Genomic DNA, 15,675 nt, shown 5'->3' on the forward strand with positions numbered 1-15,675 from the left:
ACTAAAATTCTTGTTATTAATCCCTAAATGCATGACCTTACACTTCTCACTATTAAATTTCATCCTATTCCTATTACTCCAGTTTACAAGGTCATCCAGATCCTCCTGTAGGGTATCCCTGTCCTTCTCTAAATTAGCAATACCTCCCAGCTTTGTATCATCTGCAAACTTTATTAGCACATTCCCACTTTTTGTGCCCAGGTCAGTAATAAAAAGATTAAATAAGATTGGTCCCAAAACCGATCCTTGAGGAACTCCACTGGTAACCTCCCTCCAACTTGACAGTTCACCTTTCAGTAGGACCCGTTGTAGTCTCCCCTTTAACCAATTCCCTATCCACCTTTCAATTTTCCTATTGATGCCCATCTTATCCAATTTAACTAATAATTCCCCATGTGGCACAGTATCAAACGCCTTACTAAAATCTAAATCATTGTGCTGGGCATCACACAGATTCTTGGGGTGTGTCTACACTGCAGCTGGGAGCACTAGCTCTGCCCCAGAAAGTGCTAAAAATAGCAGAGTAGCCAGGGATAGCACAGGTGGCAGCTTGGGTTAGCCGCCTGAGTACAAACCCACCTTGGACCCGGGTGGTTAGCTTGAGCCACTACTCACGCTACGCTCGGCTACACTGCTACTTTTAGCTATCGTGTGTCCATCTGCCCAAGCTGGGAAGTACACTCCCAGCTGCAGTGTAGACGTACCCACACTAAGAGCGTGTCTACACTTCCCTCCGGAGCGAAGGTAGTGAAGACGTGATAAATCGACTGCTGAGTGCTCTCCCGTCGACTCTGGTACTCCACTGGAGCGAGAAGCCTAGGCGGAGTCGATGGGGGGAGCGGCAGCAGTCGACCTACTGCAGTGAAGACACTGCGGTAAGTAGATCTAAGTACGTCGACTTCCGCTACATTATTCACGTAGCTGAAGTTGAGTAACTTAAATCGATTCTCCTCCTCTCCCCTCCCCCCCAGGATAGACCAGACCTAAGGTAGAGTTCCTGCCCCAAAAAGTTTACAAATGAAAGAGAGGGTGGAAGGGAACACAGAGGCACAGAGAAGGGAAGTGACTTGCCCAAGGTCATATAACCGGTTGGGCAGAGCCACAGGTCTCCTGAATCCCCACACACTGGACCAGACTGTCTCTCAATGGGTTTGTTTACGTATTTTATTTCCTTCAGCAAGGATGAGGAAAACAGACCAGTCAGTTTGTTTTATTTCTAGTCAGTTTTACTCTCTAGTTCTTAAGCCCTAATTCAGTGCCACAACGTTTGGAGTTAAGCCTTTGCCTGCAGAGTTTGCACCTCAGACCACCATTTTTCCTGAATTAAAAATAAAAATGAAAACAAGTTTTGGAAATCTTTTTCTCTTTAAGCATGCAACTTAAATTAACCGGGCAAAGTCTTGTTGGAACAATACAATACAAGCTATTTAAACAAAATATACTCAGTCTTTTTTTCCCCTCACTCGTAGGTTCCGGAGCAATCGTAGCTGCCATCGTAGTTGGAGTGATTATTATATTCACAGTGGTTCTGCTCATGTTGAAAATGTATAACAGGTACATGGCTTTGTTCCTAATTTCTTTTATGTAGCTCAGGTTAGACAAGATAAACCAAAATCACTGCAACGTGCTTAGAATTTCTCAGGTCTACGCTGTATTATCTCGCAGGCCATTTCAAGGACTTAATTGCCAAAATTCCAAGGACTAAAACTACAGTACACATTCCTGATTGTTCATTTGAAATTTCAGACATCATAACCATTCTCTCTTGCTACCTTGAGGATCTTGTCTTTTTCTGTTCTTTCCACTCCGCTAGCACTGGTTTCCTTGCTGTTCTGCCTTCTCCTCTGCACCTCCTGTATCTTCATGTCTCAGCCACGCTTTCTGATATCTCAAACTTCAGAACAAAACATTTTAAATTCCTTTTGCATATGCCTCTTGATGTCTCTCTCTCTCCTTCTGCTATTCTGCTGTATTTAAGTCTGTATAAACTGTTTTAGATGCAGTTTTCATGAAAGACTCTACAAGAAACAGAAATGTAACTTCCCCGTCCTCCTACTTCCTAGTTCCATTTCCTTTCCCTCTCATCCTGATTGCTGGCCCTTCCTGGCCTTCCTGCTCCATGTGCTCTGTGTAGCACAGCAGCAAACTGAAACTGACCATAAATCAGGTCAGTTTCATTTTGCTCCAAGCAGGAGAGTCCAAGTGGATTTGTCAGTTTTTACATTGTTGCTTTCCAAGACACAAAAAGTGTAAATGAATGCAAGTCTGGCAGAGGCTTTTTGCATGCCAGCTCCAGGCTTTGTCTACCATTTTCTGGCATATGCTGCCCTCTGGTTACCTGCTTCTTCCAGATGAGGCAACTTAAGTGAACCAGGTCATCTTCATGAATCCTGAAGGAGTTTGTGTCTTCAGTTGTCTTTTTGTACCTCTGGTGGCAGAAGCCTGCTGCCTTTTGTCTCAGTGGAGGATACAGATGCCCACATGGTAGACAGGGCAGATGGGCTTCCTGTTTGCTTTCGGGGCTAATTATCTATAAATCCCTAAATGACCTGGGTCCTGGCCTAAATTTTTGGAACTAAAAAATGTATTTGAAAAATGGCCTTTTTCAAAAAGTAAAATCTTTGCAAAAACTTGACTTTAATTTTTTATGACATGTATTCAAATTTTTTCATTCAGCAATAAAATAAACTTGTAAAAACTGGGGGTGGGGTGGAATCCATTTCATACCCTGCAAAACAGTAACAACTTTGCAAATTTTTCAAAAAACAATTTTCTCATTTTTTCAACCTGCTGTACTGGTCAGTTCTCCTCTTCCCCATCCCCCAGAGCAGTTAGCCAGCTGTAATGCCTTCACTGTCTGTCCTCAAGGAGAAAAGGAGTACTTGTAGCACCTTAGAGACTAACAAATTTATTTGAGCATAAGCTTTGCTCAAATAAATTTGTTAGTCTCTAAGGTGCCACAAGTACTCCTTTTCTTTTTGCGGATACAGACTAACACGGCTGCTACTCTGAAACCTGTCCTCAAGGATTAACTCTTGGGAGCAGGCAGCAGAAGATTCTTGATGTTGGACCCTGTTCTTTGGAACTCATTGCCCAAGTTTAGCAGAGTGGGGCAACAGAAAGCTGCTTATTCTGACATTTTCGTCGCAGAAAGTGGAGTAGGGTGTAAATCTTAAACTCTCATCACCACACTGAACCATTAGTAACACTGGGTTTCAATTAAAATCTTGGGATGAAATCTTGGCTCCGTTGACTAAAATGGCAGGGATTCCCAATGACTTGGGAGCGGCCAGGATTTCAACCTTGATGTTCAACACACCATGATTCTTGCCATTTTTCCCCAGACAGTACTTAGAATGGTAAAGGCCATTCCCGGACAAGTAGGAAACGATGAGGAAATTTTAATTTTAATTTTTCTTTACAGACGCATGAGGGAAAAACGAGAGCTGGAACCCACAAGCATCAAAGCCAAGACCCCACCTGCTTTTGGACAGAACAGTAACAATGCTAACCGACCCACAACAGTAGCTATCATACCCGTGGACATCCATATGCAGAACAGATGACTGTGGACCTTGGCCCTACCTATAGGAGATCACTCTCCTTGAAGAATGAGACTTGACAACCAGACTTTGTTCACATAGACCTGTGACTCTTTACCAGAGGAGGATTGGCACTGGAATAGTGACTACGCGTGGAGTTGAAACCAAGGATTATGTGGGTAACTGGCCACGTTTTTTCTTTTATTAGAAGGAAAAAATAAAATGCTGAGCACCTTTGTATGGCTGATCTAACAATGTGATGGCATTATATCAGCAGGAACATGAAAAGTCTTATTTTCTCTGTAGAAGTTAAGTGGCAACAAGTGGCAAAAATGCCCTTTAGATGGGTCAAAAGATGCACACTCCTTTATTTACAGTGTCCTTGATGAGTCGTGAGCAGTTTGGTGGGCTTTCTTTTCCTCTCCTGCAGTGATCAGTAGTGAAGAAAATGAAAGATCTGGATGTAAAGGCTACAACTATGCTTCATTCTTGGATTTGTTATGCTTGTATCTTTTTATATTTTTAGCATGAGGAATAACATGTGAAGTAACAAAACTGTATTTAGACTTCACTGGCCTTTCTGATTCCCAATCAGATACATAGACGTGGATTCAGATAAAACAGGGTATGAATGTGATATGCTTTAAAAAAAATTTTGATGTGTTCTAGCAACTTGACAGAGTTTGAATCCAGCTGAATCCCTCTCTTCAGGGATTTTAACTCAGCAGCCATATTTATGCTGGGTTCTCAGTTTGGGAGCACTTATTTATTTATTTTTCTACAAATGATGGGATTGGGAGAAAAATTAGTTCTATTTTTAAATTAGAAGAGGTTCAAACAGGAAGAGAATGAAAAACTAGTGATATTTTGTGTGGGTGGGTCTGCTTTTCTTTAAAGATAGACTTTAAAAAACAACTGAAATGTTGCAATCCATAATGTAGATTACAGACTTTGGCTTTTTTTTTTTTGAGAAAAATAAATTTTAAAAGCAACCACAAGCTATTTGGTTTTGCATGAGTGACTGTTGTGGGTGTGCAGTAATTCAACAAAAATTTCCCAAGGATTTTTTCACAGGCCCACTGGGTGCACACACAGAAGCTGCATTGTTACACTCTCTATGGACTATTGTTTCCATGATCTACATGTTAAAGCGTCCCTAAACATTAGCTAACAGAGTAGACAGCAATGGTTCAGCAGAAGGCAGTGTAGCCTATTGATCTAATAATTCACCTTGTGCAAAAGCCCCTATATAGCGATGCACATCATTGACCCCATCCTTCAACTTAATTTCGGTTGTTGTAGCACAACCCACGCACTGGAATACCCAGGCACAACAGAGGGTGAACTGACTATACAGTATTAACGTCTGAGTCTGAATTCACTCGGTTCGGTGGGTTTAAATTACGCCCATGGCATTGTATTAAAAGAGAATGTTTTGGGTTAATACAGACTTGCGTGTAGAGCTGGCTTTAAGCACAAAAAAAGCTAGCGACCACTTGGGGTCCACTCTTCTGGGGGCCTTAAGAAAATTTGCAACTGGCAGGCCAGCTTGACTTCTCCTGGCGGAGAGCTAGGAGAGGAGGACACTCTGATCTGATAGGTTTCAGAGTAGTAGCCGTGTTAGTCTGTATTTGCACAAAGAAAAGGAGGACTTGTGGCACCTTAGAGACTAACAAATTTATTTGAGCATAAGCTTTCGTGAGCTACAGATCACTTCATCGGATGCATCTGATAGTGATCTGTTTTGGCAACTTGTGGCTCTTTAGGTACTATAAGGCCAGCCCTGTCTGGCAAACACTTTGTCATTTACAAAGGGGTGTTACTAATTAAACTGATCAAAGAACCAATTTTGAAAAGGAATTTTAAAAAATGCAAAACCTGAGATTTTTAAAATAATTGTCCATGATTTAAATCTGACTGCAATTCATTGTAATTCTCCCCACCACAAAAACTCCACTACGGTCACAAGTCAACCTGACTCCCCTGGGTGCTTCAGTTTAAAACATGCAACCAGAAAAGACATTAGGCTGATTGCTCTACAAACAAAAGCTGGTGAATATTTTACCCTGAGCCAGGACTCGGAAAGGTAAATTGTTACATTGCCAACACCACCTCAAAAATGTGAACTGAGTGTAAATGATGGAGAGATGAGTCTGCAGACTGCCTGGAATGATAGCTTGGACAGGTGTGAATTGTCCATCTAGCCCGGTATCCTGTCTCCCGATAGTGGCCGGTACCAGATGCTTCAGAGGGAGTGAACAGAACAGGGCACTTAGAGTGATCCATCTTCTGTTGTCCAGCCCCAGCTTCTAGCAGTCAGAGGTTTAGGGACACCCAGAGCATTGGGATTGCATCCCTGACCATCTTGGCTAACAGCTATTGATGGACCTATTCAACTTTTCTAACTCTTTTTTGAACCCAGTCATACTTTTGGCCTTCAGAACATCCTCTGACAACAAGTTCCACAGGTTAACTGTGCACTGGGTGCAGAAATACTGCTTTATGTTGTTTTAAACCTGCTGCCTATTAATTTCATTGGGTGACCCCTGGTTCGTGTGAGATGTGAAGGGGTAAATAATACTTCCTTATTCACTTTCTCCGCACCATTGATGATTTTATAGACCTTGATTATCTCTCCCCTCAGTCGTCTCTTTTCCAAGATGAACAGTCCCAGGCTTTTTAATCTCTCCTCACATAAAAGCTGTTCCATCCCCCTCATTGTTTTTGTTGCTCTTCTCTGTACTTTTCCCAATTTTTATATATCTTTCTTTGAGATGGGGTGACCAGAATTACACGTGGTATTCAAGGTGTGAGTGTACCATGGATTTATTTTGTGGCACTAGGATATGTTCTGTCTTATCTATCCCTTTCCTAATGGTTCCTAACGTTGTTTTTTTTTGATGGCTGCTGCACTTTAAGCAGATGTTTTGCAGAGAACGATCCACAATGATTCAAAGATATTTTTCTTAAGTAGTAACAGCTAATTTAGACCCCATCATTTTGAATGTATAGTTTGGATTATGTTTTCCAATACGCATTACTTTGAATTTCATCTACCATTTTGTTGCAGTCTCCCAGTTTTGTGAGATCATTTTGTAACTCTTCGCAGTCTGCTTTGGACTTAACTATCTTGAGTAATTTAGTATCGTCTACAAACTTTGCCATCACACTGTTTGTTTCTTTTTCAATAACATTACTACGCTGGTAAAAGCCTAGTCTAGCTACAGTTTGCTAAACTGGAATAAGCTATACCAGTAAACACTTTTATACTGGGATAATTGTATCTACGCTGGCGACAGGGAGTTAAAGCTGCAAACTCTTTAGGATAGACAAGGCCTCACTACTCTACTTGCTCCTAGGCAGAAGCTATAACATTCTTCATTTTAAATACTTTACTGAAACATAACTACAGACAAGACAACCCTTCACAGGCATGGAAAGCTTTAGCCAGTATAGTAGCATCTTAGGCACCAATGCTGTAACGTGACATGCAAGCTATGTACAGAAACGAGCCTGGCAATTCTTTGGTCCCAGAGTGAAAATAAGTAAGCAAACATACTTAAAAAACCCAAAACTACAACCATACAGCTACAACCTCACCGAATGAATTCGCAAGCAAGCTTCTGCAAGCCAGCTTTTGTTCCTTTTGCATTGTTCAACTGACCTTTTTTTTTTAGCAGTGGGTATGTAGCGCCACCTAGCGTCATCCTTCTATATGATAGCAAGCAGCTACCCTATATTACAGGCAGTATTTCCCTACAATAAGCGATGGACTCCACAGCTTTGCCACAGTTGCTAATATCGCAGAAATTTGTCCCCATTCATGGTTATAAATAAACCTGGCAGAATTCTATTTTTATTTTTTTAATATATAATTTTTATGAATAATTTCAATGTTTATTTTAAAGTGTTTTTCAACTTTCATCCATTTTAAATTTTCACAGCTGTGGGAAATTATAAAGGGGTTTAGACAATGGGAAGGCAGTTGATAGACTGACTAATGACAGAAGATGCTGAAGTTCAAAAAGTTAAAGCTTTATAACCATTAAAACACAAATGGTCAACATCATATGACAAACATATGCAAAGAAATATCTTTAAACAAAGCTTTTTCTTTCTTTGCCTATTTGTAAATTTCTATTTCTAATATATTTTCATTGGTTGGTGTGTGTACAGCGAAATCGGCGTTTATTGACATTTACTCATAAAAATCTAATCCTTTCAAGCCTAGTTACAAAGCTACTTACCGCTGCTTCACATTATCAAAGTGCTTTAGAAACGTTAGCTGATCCAGCAGAATAGTATCTCCAGTCTGGATGTATGACATGCTGGAAAAGAGACTGTCAATTTGAAATCTAGTCTTTCCCTCCTCTTTTTCATAGTGTCTGAAGTCCCACACCTGCCCTTGAGTCCCTGCCAAATGTTGTGGTTTTACACACACACTCACTCACTCGCCTGATCTGTTTCAGCTAAGTGCCCTCAAATGCACAGCAAAATCCAACTGAAAAACTCCAGTTTTGTTCTCTTTAAAGATATACAGACTCCGTTTTTATCGTGAAATGATTTTTATAGTGGGGGCGCTGAAGGCAGAAACCATGTATTTGAGTGGTTGTTACTACATCAAGCCAAAGGGTGTGGCAGCAACCCTGGTTCCAGCACCCATGTACAGACTTAGTTTTTTATCTAAAAGAAAAACATAACCCCTGCCCTCAATTTAGACGGGAGTGTAATTTTTAAATAGTCTTTTTAAATATACAACAATATGAACATAGCAATTGTCACAGACTACAGATCTGTCTAATCCATTACCCTACCTTTGACTGTAGCCGTTACCACCACCTTCACAGGAAGCTGATGCAGTCAGATATGTTATAAACAACCGAGAAAGTTTCTTTCTAATCCCAATCAGACTGGTTTATTTCTGAAAGCATGAGGGGGTTTTATCCCTTCCAAAATTTGTGTTTTAAATCTGTATTATTTTCTATTGTAACTGTTATGGTAACTTTTTGACATTGACCTATTCTCTCCCATATATATTAGATAATTTTGCTTTCAAAATATTGCTCTCTGTCAGTACAAATAATGAAGCAATGAGAAAACTGGCTACCATATGTTCAGATGCTCTCTTCCTCTAGAGGCTGGAAGCATTTTGCAGATGAGCCAGTTTAAGGGTTTGGGGAGCAAGTAATTTCCAGCAGGTCACAGTTGCTAAAGACATAAGGCCTGAAAACAGTCTCAATTCTGTTTGATCCTTGAGTGGCTCTTGACTTACAGTGCTGTAACGACAGATGGTTGAGGTTGCTATGCCAGGACGTGACAGTGGAGTCCATGTGGGGGGAAGACTACTGCTTAACATCAACCACCAAACAGTTCCTTGTCACAGACCCTACTGCTTGCCCGTCTGGCTTCAACCTGCCATGTCATCAGGGGGACCTTCTTAACCGATTCCGGACTGGGCAACGCCTTCATGCAGCAACCAGCACCGTTGGGGTCTTGGAGACAATCCAAGCTGTGGCTGTGGTGCAGACTGAGCAAGAATATGCGTTGTCGAGGAGTGCCTGCTCACCAAATTCAGCAGTGAGCTCCACTGGGCCGCTAACAACGCTATTGCCTGGCAACTATGCAAATGCTAAATCAATCACTAAGTTCCTGATGCACAGCAGAGGGGAAGTGGAGCGACATTGCTTTAGTGGCCGATAGGCAAAAGAGCAAATACGGGGGACGGAGGAAGACTCCCGTCCCACTCAGGCTTTGCCTTCGCTACAAAAGGGTGATTTTTCCCAGCTGGAACAGGGTAGTGGAGTGGGTTGTTTTCCCCATGGAGCTAGGCGTGTTCAGCACTAGACCCCTTCTGCGTAAGCGGTCCCTAGCCGCAAAGACCCCCGTGCCTCGTCTCTGCTTGGAGTCACAGCAGGCTGGCTTCCCCGCCGCGGGTCGGCCGGGGTAAAGGATGCGCTTTTGGGGCTAGTGACGACAGGGCCTGTGTGTGTGTGTTGGGGGGGTAAGTGGGGAAGACCTTGCCGGGGCAGGAGGGGACCTGTCCCAGAGGAAGCGGGGGAGGGCCCTGTCCTAGTAAAGGTGGGGGCGGGGAAGACCTTGCCGGGGCAGGGAGGGGACCTGTCCCAGAGGAAGCGGGGGAGGGCCCTGTCCTAGTAAAGGTGGGGGCGGGGAAGACCTTGCCGGGGCAGGGAGGGGACCTGTCCTAGTAAAGGTGGGGGCGGGGAAGACCTTGCCGGGGCAGGGAGGGGACCTGTCCCAGGGGAAGCGGGGGAGGGCCCTGTCCTAGTAAAGGTGGGGGCGGGGAAGACCTTGCCGGGGCAGGGAGGGGACCTGTCCTGTTAAAGGTGGGGGCGGGGAAGACCTTGCCGGGGCAGGAGGGGACCTGTCCCAGAGGAAGCGGGGGAGGGCCCTGTCCTGTTAAAGGTGGGGGCGGGGAAGACCTTGCCGGGGCAGGAGGGGACCTGTCCCAGAGGAAGCGGGGAAGGGCCCTGTCCTGTTAAAGGTGGGGGCGGGGAAGACCTTGCCGGGGCAGGAGGGGACCTGTCCCAGAGGAAGCGGGGAAGGGCCCTGTCCTAGTAAAGGTGGGGGCGGGGAAGACCTTGCCGGGGCAGGAGGGGACCTGTCCCAGAGGAAGCGGGGGAGGGCCCTGTCCTGTTAAAGGTGGGGGCGGGGACGCAGGCCCTATACCCGTGAGGGGGCTCCTAGGAAGCGCTGAGTCGTAGCAGGCAGATGCGACGCGGGAAAGAGGGGCTGGGGGAGGGGCGGATGAGGCGACACTAGCTCCACCGGCCCCAACGTCAGCCGCCAGGCCCCCTTCGGCGCATGCGCAGTCGACTGCAGAATCACATGACCACCTGAACCCAAGCACCCCACCCGCGACCCAGTCTGCGCGCGCGTTACAATCTTCCCTTCGCTACCGCGCTGGAGGGGCAGGTTCCACCTCTGGCGCCGCCACAGCCCACACGCTCCATGGTCAGCCTCCTCATTGGCCGGCGCCCGCCGGATAGACCCTTGAACCCTCCTCCCGTAGTCCCGCCCCTCCATCACGGTGCCTTCTGATTGGCTTAGGGCGGAGCGCGGCCCGCCCTCTTCGCCGCGTCCGCTGATTGGCTGACGGCTAGGGGGCTCGCGGTCGCGTTGGGACCCGCCCCTTTCGTTCTGTGTCGCGCGACTCTGTCTCTCATCTCGCCGCTTTTCCTCCTCCCCGCGGTGAACGTGAGGGAGGGAGAGAGGAAGGGGTCCTGCGGGCGCGGTGCACGCCGGGATAGGGAGTGCTCTGCGGCCAGGAGGAGGCAAGATGGATGCGGGCTTCTTCCGCGTAAGTGTTACCCTAAGCGGGCCGGTGGAGCGGCCCGGCCGGGCGAACGCGGGAAGCCGGGCCGCTGGGAAGCACCGCGACGGGCGCTGCCGCCGCCGGGTCCCCCTGCGAGCGCGGCCCTGCCTCCCTCCTCTCCCGCCCTGCGCAGGCTCCCGTGAGGAGCCGCGGCGCAGAAAATGGCGGCCGGAAGGTGGTCGGTGCGGTTCGTTCCACCCGGGGGGGCGAGGGGACGGTGTCATCGCGCGGGGTGGAGGGGGGGGTCTCTGGGGTTGGGGAGGTTGGAGGAGGGAGGGGCCTGCTCTTTCCTCTGGGGCTGGGGGGTGGGATGCCCAGGGAGGGGGGGGCGGCTCTTATCTCCTCCCCCCGCACGCGCACACTCCTCCAAAGGCCGCGGTGAGGCCGCTACCTCCAGTCCAGGGCCTGCGCCGCCAGGAGGAGGCGGGCCTTTCCGTGCGCTAGGCCCTGCTGCCCCGCGGCGCCATGTGGGCCGCCCGGGCCTGGTGGCCCGCGGGAGGACGAGGAGTCTCCCTCCCACGCCAGGGGCCCGGGCCGGGGCCCGAACTCTGCTCGCCGTGGCCGCTCTGGAGTCCGGTTCCTGAACCTCACTCTGCGCCCTGCTGGGTCTCCTCATGGCCAGGCACCCTCTTGTTTTGGTTATGCGCTAGAGATTGTGCTGGACAGCCCTCCCCCTGATAAAAGCCCCCTGTGGAAAGTATGCATCCGATGAAGTGAGCTATGGCTCACGAAAGCTCATGCTCAAATAAATTGGTTAGTCTCTAAGGTGCCACAAGTCCTCCTTTTCTTTTTGCGAATACAGACTAACGCGCCTGTTACTCTGAAACCTATGCATTTACTGCTTCACAGAGAGAATTGGTATGCCTGGTCTTCTGGTTTTGCAGAGTTTGGTTCAAAGTCTGATGATTCAAGGTTTTTCCGAGTGATGTGTTTGTACACACACAATTTTTATTGTCAGAGAGTACTCAAATAGTTACAGTGAAAATACTTTTTTTGTAAACACATTTTTAGTTTTTGGGATTATTATAAAAGCAGATTAGCAGTTTAATTTCTTCCTCAGAGCAAAGAGGACTGTTGCTATTGATAATAATCTCGGGGTGTTACATGTTCTCAATGCAGTGTGTACAATTTACAAATTGGCTTCTTCATTGAAATGCAGATTGTACCATTCAATTTCAAATCTCTCTTGGTGACCAATGCTGCTTACCATGCCTTGTGAACAAACTTCTCGGCTACGGGGCTGAGCAAAATTCCAACTGCTTTTTTCTGCCTCCTATGGGGGGAGAGGAGGCAGGGAATCTTATTTCTATATGTGACTGCAGAATCTTGAATATTTGGGTGATATGACAAATACGCTAAATTCAGTTTTGACTGAAGTGGGAACACATCAAACATGGAAGCACTGTGGATAGTCTTGTATTCAGATGTATCTTAATCCTTGAAAATGAATGCTAGCCCCTAGGATTTCTGCTCTTCAGAATTACAGATGAGAACATTAGGAGTTATAGCCCCATCTCTGTAAGTAATGACTTCATTTTATAGCATCTTATCTTGCCGACACATCTGAAGATGCTTTTGTAAAAGATGCACAATTTTACAATATGGTCTGCAGTGCCAATTTAATAACTGAAAGCAAGCAAAAACAAATGTGCTTTTACTTTTTTGATTTAAAGTGCCTACATTCTTATTTCATGTCTCTGGGCATGGAGTTAGAGAGATGGTACTAAGGTTGAAGCAGTCATGCAGTATAGGACTGGTGAGCTTGCAGTTCAGAATCAGATGAATTCAATTTATGTTTGCATAGCAAAGAGTGACTAGAGAGATTGGATTAAATTCTAAATGGCTTTAAATCAAGTGGATGGAGTACCTTAATGCAGCAAAAGCTGCATATACTTGCTTGTGCTCTAGTTCCATCCCAAGTTGTATGCTTGGACCAGTATGTTAAAATAAATAGTTACCATATTGTAATGTATGGAAAGGTTCGTGTATAAATCCCTCTCTTTTGAATAAGTTACAATGGTAGCTGGTTAAATAAACTTTGAATATGAAAACCTAGTTAGTGATTCAAGACTGAACAAATGAACAATATTTCAGAACCTTTGGTCTGGGCAGACTGAGCTATATTAACTTTTGTTGCATCATGTTTTTTAAAAAAATACAATATTAGGACCCAATCCTGCAAATTCATACTTTCATGTGTATGAAGTAAATGGAACTATTTATGCAAATGTTGTTTCCAGGATTAGACTCAATCTCTGACTATACTGTAAGAAGTGAACTATAGTTACACTATACATGAACGTGTACAGCATTATAAATGATTGATTCAATCATCAAAGTAAGATTCCCCTCTTTATAAGCTGTATCTTATTACATGCAAGATTAATGAACTGTGCAGGGTGGTGGTAAATTTCAAAGAAATTTCACCTAAAGCTTGAGTAAAGGATTGAGTGTTTGTAATCTTCTGTGATAATTTCAGTGTATAATGTCATTTCTGAGGTTTTAGCTCTAAGGCTGGGTCTACATTCAAAAGTTAAGTTGACCTGTGTATGAAAAGTCCACTACCCTGAGTGACAGATGTAAGCCAATCTAACCCTCAGCATAGACATCTTTTCTCCTGGACCTAGCTACTGCATCTCTGGGAGGTCGATTTAACTACACTGGCAGGAGAACCCCTCCTGTTTTTATAGTGAGTTTCTACACTTGTAGCGCTACAGTGTCTGCAGCTGCCTCTGTAGTGCTTCAAGTACAGATAAGCCCTGAAAATCTGATTTAAAACCGAATCTGTCTTTAACACCAGCTTTCAAGAAGAAAATGAGCACTTGAAGTTATTAAAAATAATGAGGGTACGGGTGAATAGCAGTATTAAAAAGAGTTCACCTTTGGTCTATACCATAAATGCTCCAGTTTTTTCCTTCTGCTTTTTTCTGCTCTTGGACAGAAAAAACTGAACTGATTCCTGCTGAGCAGGTCTCTTTGAGAAGGCTGTATACTGCAACTCAAAATTATTTGACAACATTGTGCATGCTTTTAGATTTGCAAGTACTGCACCATGGTGAATTATATGATTTAAGTGTCAGAGTTGTGAAACCTGATTACCATCTTCAGTAGGATATGACGATTGGTTAGTGAAGTGGAATGCTTCTTGAAGGTGTCTGTACAGGTGGTACAATTGAATATTTTTTAATTGCTATGCAGTTTGTCAAAATTGTTTTTAATGCAAATATATGTCCAGGGACAAGTGGTAGACTAGCTGTGGAACAAAGTTTGATGGCATACTGACTAAAATCTTTCTATTATAGGGAACAAGTGCGGAGCAGGACAATCGCTTCAGCAACAAACAGAAGAAGCTCTTGAAGCAGCTGAAATTTGCAGAATGTCTAGAAAAGAAAGTAAGTTGAGTTTATTCCACACCCATCCTGTCCAAATAAATAAAGTAAACTTTTAAGATGTCACAACCCAGATGCACAAGACAAAATTCTGAATGGCTATCAATGATTTGTATAGACATTGGAGGGAAGTCAAACACAAAAATAAATGTATAAAAATGATGTTCAGGATATCCAAATGCACATTAAAGTACACCCTTTAAAAGAGCACACATGGTATATTTATAATATCAAAAGGATAGTGCCATTAAGCTTTGGGTCCAAATTTAGGGTTTGGTTTTAAAAAACAAAGAACAGAAAACCAACTTTCAAGATGACCAGAGAATATTATTTTCAAAAGTGACTTGTCTCTAGATGCTTTTAAAATATTGCCCAAACTGTTGTCTTGATGGTTTTACATTTCAGCGGAGTCTCTCTCTCTCTCTCTCTCAAAAAAAAAACAACAAAAAAACAACAAACTGGCAATACCTACTTTAACTGGTAGTAAAACTGATGCACTGCAGTGTGTCCTCAGTAGGAAGAGAGGGAATGCCTAGAGAAACTAAATTGTAGTCTGGGGCTAATGATGATTTTGTGTGCTGGGGAAATGGTTCCTCTGAAAGTTGGCAGTAAGTAATCACCCACTTCTGTTGTCACTACAGCCGACAATGGGGTTTCAATAGTTTCTATTGCTCATGTGTGCCTACTTTGTGGATGATAAGGCTGGCGAGTCCACAGGCACTGACTGCTGCAGTAGGTAAACTGTAAACAGGGCTCCATCAAGGAGACAGTGATTATCCCTAAATCATACAGACTGAACTCTAATCTAAATTCTGAAGTAACTACAAAACGGTATCTGAGAAAAACACAATGTTACTTACCTTTTGGGAGCTGTGATCATGATCTAAGAATGTCACAAAGACTGTAACTTTAAGTGCCAGGGTGAGGCTGGGAGTTAAATTGCTGGTGAACCTCACTTTGGTACTAGGTACAATAGACAGGTTTCAGAGTAGCAGCCGTGTTAGTCTGTATTCGCAAAAAGAAAAGGAGTACTTATGGCACCTTAGAGACTAACCAATTTATTTGAGCATAAGCTTTCGTGAGCTAGAGCTCACGAAAGTTTATGCTCAAATAAATTGGTTAGTCTCTAAGGTGCCACAAGTACTCCTTTTCTTTTAGGTACAATAGAGAATCAGACATTTAAAAAAACACACAAATGAATATAATGTGAGAAGGACAAAAGGTTGGATTTCCCAAGTTTAATAAATTCTGTTAATTGTCAGAAATTTTATTAGTTATTAGCTAACAAAACAATGGATATGATTTAGACTTTTGATAAAATCCCCTTGCAAAAAGTTGGCAAGAAAACTTTGAGCCTGATCCAACTATCATTGAAGTCAATGGGAAGTTTTCTGTTAACTTCAGTGGAAGT

General features: G+C 44.1%; 2 protein-coding genes across 14 annotated transcripts in view; both read left to right on the forward strand.

The window, feature by feature from the left end:
* NCMAP (non-compact myelin associated protein) overlaps positions 1 to 4,102 on the forward strand; it is a 47,627-nt gene extending 43,525 nt beyond the window's left edge. For all 6 annotated transcript variants that reach the window (XM_075121304.1, XM_048825745.2, XM_048825744.2 and 3 more), the window contains exons 3-4: positions 1,470 to 1,554; positions 3,425 to 4,102. In XM_075121304.1, coding sequence (XP_074977405.1) covers positions 1,470 to 1,554; positions 3,425 to 3,566 — 227 coding nt within the window. In that variant the 3' untranslated portion in view covers positions 3,567 to 4,102. The remainder of the gene's footprint in view (positions 1 to 1,469; positions 1,555 to 3,424) is intronic.
* A 6,602-nt stretch (positions 4,103 to 10,704) lies between these two features.
* SRRM1 (serine and arginine repetitive matrix 1) overlaps positions 10,705 to 15,675 on the forward strand; it is a 26,972-nt gene continuing 22,001 nt past the window's right edge. For 7 of the 8 annotated variants that reach the window (XM_048826147.2, XM_048826149.2, XM_048826151.2 and 4 more), the window contains exons 1-2: positions 10,705 to 10,860; positions 14,178 to 14,267. In XM_048826147.2, the coding sequence (XP_048682104.1) occupies positions 10,840 to 10,860; positions 14,178 to 14,267 (111 nt within the window). In that variant the 5' untranslated portion in view covers positions 10,705 to 10,839. Of the gene's footprint in view, positions 10,861 to 10,991; positions 11,058 to 14,177; positions 14,268 to 15,675 lie in introns of those variants that run through there. The other variant, XM_075121249.1, reaches the window with a different exon arrangement.

This window comes from Caretta caretta, chromosome 19 (assembly GCF_965140235.1).
Source record: "Caretta caretta isolate rCarCar2 chromosome 19, rCarCar1.hap1, whole genome shotgun sequence".
NCBI classification, from domain to species: domain Eukaryota; kingdom Metazoa; phylum Chordata; order Testudines; family Cheloniidae; genus Caretta; species Caretta caretta.